We start from the raw sequence: 9622 nt of genomic DNA, 5'->3' as shown, positions 1-9622 counted from the left end.
TAATTTTGTTGAAATGATTTTTCGTTATGGCTATCTTTCTCTTGATCTCTCCGTCACTTTTCCTATTCCAAGTTAACATGTTTCCCAAGTAACAGGATTGGTGCACCTGTGTCAATAGTCTGCCTTCTTCTTGAATTCTTAATCTTGGACTTTCTTGTTTTAGTCGTCATTACCATCACTTAGGGTTTTTTTTTTTTATCTACTGTTAGACCTTTGCTTCTACTTGCTTCTACTAATGCTGTTACTAATTCCTGTAGGTGAGCTTCTGATTCTGCGAGTAATATTCTCTCTCTCTCTCTCTCTCTCTCTCTCTCTCTCTCTCTCTCTCTCTCTCTCTCTCTCTCTCTCTCTCTCTCTCTCTCTCTCTCTCTCTCTCTATATATATATATATATATATATATATATATATATATATATATATATATATATATATATATATATATATTAATGACGAACAGAATGATAAATTAGCAAGTGTTTCTGTATGAACCGTCGTCAAATTTGATCTCATTTAGCTTTGCCTTTATGTAATTTGTTTTCTTTTTCTTTTCTTTTCTTTTTTCTTCTTTTCTTCTTTCTCTTCTTCTTCTTCTTCTTCTTCTTCTTCTTCTTCTTCTTCTTCTTCTTCTTCTTCTTCTTCTTCTTCTTCTTCTTCTTCTTCTTCTTCTTCTTCTTCTTCTTCTTCTTCTTCTTCTTCTTCTTCTTCTTCTTCTTCTTCTTCTTCTTCTTCTTCTTCTTCTTCTTCTTCTTCTTCTTCTTCTTCTTCTTCTTCTTCTTCTTCTTCTTCTTCTTCTTCTTCTCTTCTTCTTCTTCTTCTTCTTCTTCTTCTTCTTCTTCTTCTTCTTCTTCTTCTTCTTCTTCTTCTTCTTCTTCTTCTTCTTCTTCTTCTTCTTCTTCTTCTTCTTCTTCTTCTTCTTCTTCTTCTTCTTCTTCTTCTTCTTCTTCTTCTTCTTCTTCTTCTTCTTCTTCTTCTTCTTCTTCTTCTTCTTCTTCTTCTTCTTCTTCTTCTTCTTCTTCTTCTTCTCTTCTTCTTCTTCTTCTTCTTCTTCTTCTTCTTCTTCTTCTTCTTCTTCTTCTTCTTCTTCTTCTTCTTCTTCTTCTTCTTCTTCTTCTTCTTCTTCTTCTTCTTCTTCTTCTTCTTCTTCTTCTTCTTCTTCTTCTTCTTCTTCTTCTTCTTCTTCTTCTTCTTCTTCTTCTTCTTCTTCTTCTTCTTCTTCTTCTTCTTCTTCTTCTTCTTCTTCTTCTTCTTCTTCTTCTTCTTCTTCTTCTTCTTCTTCTTCTTCTTCTTCTTCTTCTTCTTCTTCTTCTTCTTCTTCTTCTTCTTCTTCTTCTTCTTCTTCTTCTTCTTCTTCTTCTTAGTCTGGTCTTGGTTTTATCTCATCTCCAGCCTGAATTACTTTCGATCATTTTGGATGAATGAGTTACTTAGACATTAATAAGTGTAGTGAATCACAAAATGAAGATAACAGCATAATATGGGAAGTTACAAGTAGCCAGAAGGTGTATCTGAGTGGTACTCCTTTATAAAGTAATGGGAAAATCAGCTGTAAAGAATAACATTATAGTGTCTCATGAGTAAAATTTACCAATGTGTATGATTTGATCACTTGCAGATCCTCTTCGTAAAATAAGTGAATAGAATCAAAGCAGATAATTCAATCCCATCAAATTACTTGTACAAAGTTAAAGTGATCAATGTTAGGGTTTGTGCAGCACTGTTTCTCTCACTCTTTTCCATTTCTTAACACATGAAGTTACAATGTAATACTAAAGATAATTGATGTTTCAAGATAAGACGAGCAAGTGGTATGTGATGTTATAATGTACAGTACAGTGGTCTACATAGCTTACTATTTCCTCAATTTTTCAATTATTGCTTTTTTATCATTATCATTACTATTACTATTGTTGTCTTTGTTATTGGTATGATTGTTATTACTATTGTTGTTATTATTATTATTATTATTAGTAGTAGTAGTAGTAGTAGTAGTAGTAGTAGTAGTAGTAGTATAATAATTATTATTATTATTATTATTATTATTATTATTATTATTATTATTATTATTATTATTGCTATTAATATTATTATTATTGTTATTATTATTATCATTATCATTACTAATATCATTATTATTGGGGAAAGGTGGAGAAAGGAAACACGTGCTGTGGATGAGTACTATATTTCATGACTGGTTTCGTCTTATACTATAGCTTCTCCAGAGTGAATATTTATTCCTTCTGAAGAAGCTGTAATGGGAAACAGGTCAGGAAACAGTGTATTCATCCACGGCCCGTGAATCTCTTCTCCAGCTTTCCCCAAATAGTCACAATGTTTTTACATTACTATTATTATCATTATCATAATTATTGATATTATTATTATTATCATTAGCATTATCATCATCATCATCACCATCATGATCATCAACATCATCATTGTCATCATCACTACCACTAACATGTATCTCTCTCTCTCTCTCTCTCTCTCTCTCTCTCTCTCTCTCTCTCTCTCTCTCTCTCTCTCTCTCTCTCTCTCTCTCTCTCTCTCTCTCTCTCTCTCTCTCTCTCTCTCTACCACCATCACCACACGTGGTGGGGGCTCACAACCAAGAGGGCCCGGGTTCCAGTCGCGGAAGCGACAATGCAAATGGGCGAGCCTCTTAATGTGTAGCTCCTGTTCACCCAGCAGTAAATAGGTACGGGATGTAACTCGAAATGTTGTGACCTCGCTGTCCCGGTGTGTCGTGTAAGGTGTGGTATCTGTCCTACTCGAAGATCGGTTAGTATAAGGTCTAAGCTCTTTCCGTAGGGTAAAGGCTGCTTGCGTGACTAACAGGCGGCCGTGGTGAATAACACACACACACACACACACACACACACACACACACACACACACACACACAAACAAACAAACAAACAAACAAACAAACAAACATAGACTTCTCATTTATTTTATTGTCACCACTACTATGTTTTCCTCATCATGTCATGTTCATTTTGATCATCACCTCCTCCTCGTCCGCGTCCGTTGTTTCTCGTTTTCTTATTTTACGTTCATCATAACATGGTCAGTATTTTGAAAAACTATACTTTCTCATTACAATTATTTTCAAAGGCCACAGAGAGGACTAGCTGGGCTTTCATGACTGTTTCATCTGTTAAGAGTAGAAATAATGTTAACTTGTCATTGAAAACATTTTTCAAAGCCCTTGTTACTAAAAGAAACGGAGGGTCTGCGCAATGATTCGGGATCTGTGGTCCGATGACAGACATTCCTTTTTTTTTTTTTCCGGCGCTCAATACATGGAGCAGGAGACTCACTGCGGCCACATCTTCACCACCTTCCCTCTCTCGAGTCTGTTCGTTTTAATTAGTTCCTTGGGGATGCTCAAGCGTTATTAGGGAGCGAAAGGATGAGAGACAAGAAGTGTGTGATGAAATATTTTTGTTATTACTATTATCATCAACATTTTTATGATAATAGTAACAATGATAATGATAATGATAATAATAATAATAATAATAATAATAATAATAATAATAATAATAATAATAATAATAATAATAATAATAATAATAATAATAATAATAATAATAATAATAATAATAATAATAATAATAATAATAATAATAATGATTATTATTATTATTATTATTATTATTATTATTATTATTATTATTATTATTATTATTATTATTATTATTATTATTATTGTTGTGTGTGTGTGTGTGTGTTGTTGTTGTTGTTGTTGTTGTTGTTGTTGTTGTTGTTGTTGTTGTTGTTGTTGTTATTATTATTATTATTATTATTATTATTATTATTATTAACAATATCATTTTTATTAATATTATTATTACTATTATTTTGTAGTAGTAGTAGTAGTAGTAATCTAAAGGCGTAGTGGATAAGTTGGTTAGCGTGGGATCGGGAAGATGTCCACGCGTAGGTTCGAATCCCACCACATACCGCTTTGAAGCTATGCCATTAGTCGAATGGTTTAACGTTACCTACATGTCACCGTGATACCCAGTTTCTAGGTGGATGTGAAATTGCCTTACACCAAAGATGCGCTAGGGTAGGGATATGGGTCCTAATATGGTTACCACTATAAATAAAATTGCCTGCACCGATAATATGTGGAAGCTGGACTGCGCTTCTCATACTCTTCAAGTATATATATATATATATATATATATATATATATATATATATATATATATATATATATATATATATATATATATATATATATATATATATATATATATACTCTAAACTGTAAACTTTACATCTCATCTTACGCTAAAACAGCTTCTAGGAAGTTAAACGTTCTAAGGCATCTCCGCCAGTTTTTCTCGCCCCTCCAACTGCTAGCTCTGTACACGGGCCTTATTCGACCTTGTATGGAATACTCTTCGCATGTTTGAGGGGTTCCACTCACACAATTTTGTTAGATAAGGTGGAATCAAAAGCTTTTCGTCTCATCAACTCCTCTCCTCTGACTGACTGTTTTCAGCCTCTTTCTCACCTCCGGAATGTTGCATCTCTTGCTATCTTTTATCGGTATTTTCATGTTAGCTCCTCTACAAATCTTGCTAACTGCTTACCTTCCCTCCTGCGCCTTCGCTACACACTACACAGGGCTTTCTTCTTCATCTTACCCCTATTCTGTCCATCTGTCTAATACAAGAGTTAGCCAATATTCTTTCTCAATCACTCGTACCTTTCTTTGGTAAACTCTGGAACTCCCTGCCTGCTTCTGTATATCTATCTTCCTACGACTTGACTTCTTTTAGCTTAAGAGGGAGGTTTCAAGACATTTGTCTCTGAATTTTGGATAACTCGCATGACCTGTAAAGAAACTGGCAACCCAGTGAACCATTTTTTTTTTTCTTATTTTCTTGTTGCCCTTGGCCAGTTACCCCGACTGCATAATATATATATATATATATATATATATATATATATATATATATATATATATATATATATATATATATATATATATATATACGAGTATATATACTACAGTCTTAAGGTTTCTTTGTTTGTGTGAGTGTGTGTGTGCATGTGTGCGCGCGCGCTTCACACAAGCTTCACAGACAATAACAGGCTCAAGAACAACAGAAAATATACAAGTTCACATATGAATTAATTCTGATTGCTTTAATGTCACCTACGAGAGAGAGAGAGAGAGAGAGAGAGAGAGAGAGGTTCAGCTAAACCATGTGTTTACTTTCATATATCTTCACGCTGGAAAACCTGATTATAGCCCTGATTGGTGAAGCCTTGTGTGTGTGTGTGTGTGTGTGTGTGTGTGTGTGTGTGTGTGTGTGTGTGTGCGCGCACGTGTGTGTGTGTGTGTGTGTGTGTGTGTGTGTGTGTGTGTGTGTGTGTGTGTGTGTGTGTGTGAGAGAGAGAGAGAGAGAGAGAGAGAGAGAATGGATGCTGCTACATGTAGATGCTGCTTTAATGATTATGTGTACTTATTTAGAAAAAAAAAAAACTTGTATTTCGTTTACATATCAGTTCTTTTTATTTTACCTTCTTATTTCAGTTAATCTATTTCCAGTATAATTCATCTTCAGTTGATTTATTTCCTATATTTCTTATGTTTATTTCCTGTTTAATCTATATAGAGCCCTCTCACACACGCCTTCCAGACAGTACTCATGCCATTCATTGCAGGTCCCGAGGAAGTACACGCATGCGTATGCTCCGGTGCTGCACGTGGATCAGCTGGAGACATCCATCCTCGGGCTGAGACTCTTGCTGGAAGACCATCACTTTACAGACGGCGTCATCCTCCTGCGCTGCACCGCCACCGTCGCTGCCCTGGACACCCGCTCCGACCAGGACTTCTTGCAAATGGAGTCCCGCCCAGTAGAGCCTCTTGTGCTGGCACAGAGAAACTCCCAGGTTTATGGTGGGTAATACCCTTTACATGCCCTTGTTAGGCTTGTTGTCAGTGTGTGTGCACTGATGCTTAGGAAGTTGCGTAGTGTCTCTTCTCACGTTTCAAAATGTAGAACAGCAAATGTTTGTCAAACTATACAGCTGTGTGTGTGTGTGTGTGTGTGTGTGTGTGTGTGTGTGTGTGTGTGTGTGTGTGTGTGTGTGTGTGTGTGTGTGTGTTTGTTTTCACCTAGGTTGCCTGCTGGTCACCCAGCTAGCCGTTCCCCTACGGATAGAGCTGAGCTCATACTGACCAGTCTTTGGGTAGGACTGAGACCACATAACACACCATATGCATCATACTGGGACAGCGAGATCATAACCCGTCGAGTTACATCCCTTACCTACTTGCTGCTAGGTGAACAGGGGCTACACACATTAAGAGGCTCGCCCATTTGCCTTGCCGCGCCCAGGACTCGAACCCTGGTCATCTTGGTTATGAGCAGAGTGCGCTATCACTACATTAATTAAGCGGTTGTGTGTGTGCAGGGGGTGTGGGATCATCTTAGCCCCATACTGTCCATAACATGCGTGCTTTCCTCCACAGTTAATGGGTGTGGCGGGCTCGGCGCGTGTTCCTTGTTCCTGTTGCTGGGGAGCTGCGTCGTGGGACCCGCTGCCCGGTGGGCGGTGCTGGCGGACTGACGCGGCAGCTTCCTCGTCATGCTGGAGCGGTTGATGGCAGTGTCAAGTCCTTTAACACCAATCATCCCCTGTTTGCTGCCACCTTCCGCAGATTACAGATAGAAACCTTATCGCGTTCTTCTGCGTTGAGGGATTCCAAGCGCCGCTGGAAGACGGCTAGTGCATCTGAAACTGTTCGGCCTCCCAAGACTCTCAGAATTGGAGGCAATGGCGAAAAATATTTTGCTTCTGATCTGCTCAGTGATGCTGGACACACCACTGAGGTGTTCCTTAAAGTTGCAGTCACCCATGTGAAGCACAGTGGAGGTCTGTATGTGGGCAGCACCTGTGTTGATGGATACGCTATTATTTAAACCATGAAGCAGCGTGTTTAGGTAGATCACCACATAAAAAAACGTTGATAAAATCTGTGGAACGAAAGAGAAAAAGAAAAGAATTCTGAAGATGGTAAACGGCAGCACATGCGATGAGCCTCTGACGATTGCTGCTGCTCTCCTGGGGCGGCGAGGACGCTGTGCTCCTGTCTGCCAAACTCTGGTGAAGTTCCAAAGAACTCAACTTCTGCTGCTGGCTGGTTGACTATTGTAGCAGGACAGTTATCAGTATATCATCATCATCAGCAGCAGCAGAACACTCGATTAGCCAAATCACGACTACTGAATTCATTTTCCCACGTCTACATCTGTTATCTCATTGTGATAGAGCTAAAAGATATTTATTTTATTGATAATTGGCAGCCTTATTGTTCCATGTTGTGCCGAAGCGTTGCGGCCGCATCTGGCACGGCGCCACACCCTCACCACGCCCGCCAGGATGTTGTCGTTAACGCCGCCTTCCCCTTTTACGTACAGACGCGAGTGAATTATTGTTTTAATGCTGTGAGCTTTATTACATGAACACTACAACATAGTGTCGCGGCGGGCAGCGGAGTGCGGTGGAGTCTTACTAGACCCTTCCGCTCCCCGCCACGTGTTGCACCGCGCCCAGTAACCTCGCCAGTGTCAACTCTGCGATCTACACCCTAGTGAGTCTGTGACAATTTGTGTTGGTGTTGTTGTACAAGCGCTGGTCGTGGCGCCTCCGTTACCGTGGGAAAGAATCTCAGCTGGCGGCAGCAACGTTCCCGCGTCGCCTTAGATCAGCTATGGGGGAATTATTATCAAGGAACAAGAATCACGCTTGAGAAATGTTGAATTACGGCATCAGAGCTGGAGTTACGAAGAAATAGTCAATCCCGTGTATTGGCCAGTGTAAGGGGGGCATGAGTAGTAAGGCCGCGAGGCAGCGGCGGGTCCCCTATACCCTGTCAAGGATAATCAGCGAGCCGCCACGAGTGCTTGTAGACACATACTATTTTTGAAGCTTTAAACATTCATGCGTTGCCGCCAACAAGCCATTCCCGCTATTATAGACATTAGCTAGTGGTGAGCCTCTTCCTTTCCTTCCCCAATGGAGCGGCGTCCTGTTCCACGAATGGGTCAGCTCCCTCCATCCTCCTTCACTCTGGCAGATGCTGTGACTATAGCTACTTGTACAGAACCTGTATGTTGGTATGCCTGTGTATTTACACAACTAAATTCTATGTACCGAGGTACCTTCTGTCGTTGGTCGTAGATGACGTACTTTAGTCATACAGTTATTCTGTAATCGATTCATATCGTTCGTATACGTGTATATATATATATATATATATATATATATATATATATATATATATATATATATATATATATATATATATATAACTACATTCTTCGTTATTTACATGTTGAAATCGAAAGGGAGCTTTTATTTATGTCCCGTGGAAAACAAACCTGGCTTGCCGACGATGCCGTGATAGCGGTAGCGGCGGCGACCGTCACTTGCTGCTTTCCTGGTCTTGACCTCCTAAGGTGCGGTGCAGGAGGAAGTCCCGGTGACGCAGACACCACGGCTGTATGGAGGCAGGAAGGGTAGGATTGAGTTGTCTCTCATCAGTGATGCAGGAGAGAAACTCCCATTTATCACCTGATAGCATGTGTCCGATTGAAGCACCGCGGGCGCTGCCGCTGCTGCTTCTCATGCCTCTCCTCGGCATGTGACTGACACTAAACAGCTTCGCCTACCTCGCTGTGGCGTGCGTGGCGAGGACCGGGTGCAAGGGTGCTCTTTGTTGGCAATGCTTGTTCTGATTGACACACACACACACACACACACACACACACACACACACACAGATCATCAAGAGAAGAAGAGATCATTCAGGGACAGAAAAATGAACAGTCAATACGTGTTGTAAATGAGCACCTTAAAATGTTGCTAATTAAAGGAAAAATTTATAGTTATATCTTGTTTTCTTTTTTTGCCTTCCTCAACAAAGACAAGCAAGTATCCGTTCCCTACATCCTTGCAGCCTCTTGGGCCGGAGAAGGACGTCAATGACTGGCAGACATCATAGGAGTCCTTCAGGCGAGTAACCTCTAGTGGCTCGAAACAGTGTTGGGGCCACTACAAATAAAACCAGTTATTACTTCAAAAAATCCGTCATAATTCTAAAGTGTGTGTGTGTGTGTGTGTGTGTGTGCGCCAGCACAAACTCGCAATCTATCAATAATGTATTTGAATCAAATTCACTGGAGCTTCGCACACTGAAATGCCGAATCCTCGACTCACCGGACCGAGGAACACTGGACCCTTCAGTCTATAAAGGGACTCCTGAAGTTGCTGCTCAGGTACAATTTTTTTCCTTCATCAGTGTAGTTGTAGCACCTCCTTCCCCTCACTACACACTTCTGTCCCCTTCCCTTATCATACAATTCATCCATCTTCCTCACCACACTCCTCCGTTCTTCCCTCAATATATCCCTTTCAACAGTTGTTCACCGTGTCTCTTCTCTTCATCTCCATCTCCGCATCACTATATAATCTCTCCTTTACTCCTATTATATAACGAGTCTTCTTCGTGAAACTTTTTGTATCAATGTGTACAAAGCAAAGCAGTAAAGGTTCATTAAATACATTAAATGATAATTCATACGTGTT

The 9622-nt window shown here is 39.8% G+C and overlaps 1 protein-coding gene across 2 annotated transcripts in view; it reads left to right on the top strand.

Annotated features, from left to right (window-relative positions):
• Positions 1–8925, top strand: part of LOC123519814 — a 216583-nt gene extending 207658 nt beyond the window's left edge. For both annotated transcript variants that reach the window (XM_045281331.1, XM_045281332.1), the window contains exons 6-7: positions 5690–5927; positions 6504–8925. In XM_045281331.1, coding sequence (XP_045137266.1) covers positions 5690–5927; positions 6504–6601 — 336 coding nt within the window. In that variant the 3' untranslated portion in view covers positions 6602–8925. The remainder of the gene's footprint in view (positions 1–5689; positions 5928–6503) is intronic.
• Positions 8926–9622: the final 697 nt, after the last annotated feature.

This window comes from Portunus trituberculatus, chromosome 46 (assembly GCF_017591435.1).
Source record: "Portunus trituberculatus isolate SZX2019 chromosome 46, ASM1759143v1, whole genome shotgun sequence".
NCBI lineage: Eukaryota > Metazoa > Arthropoda > Malacostraca > Decapoda > Portunidae > Portunus > Portunus trituberculatus.
Note: the sequence above shows the minus strand (reverse complement) of the source record. Positions and strands in the feature narration are given on the sequence as shown.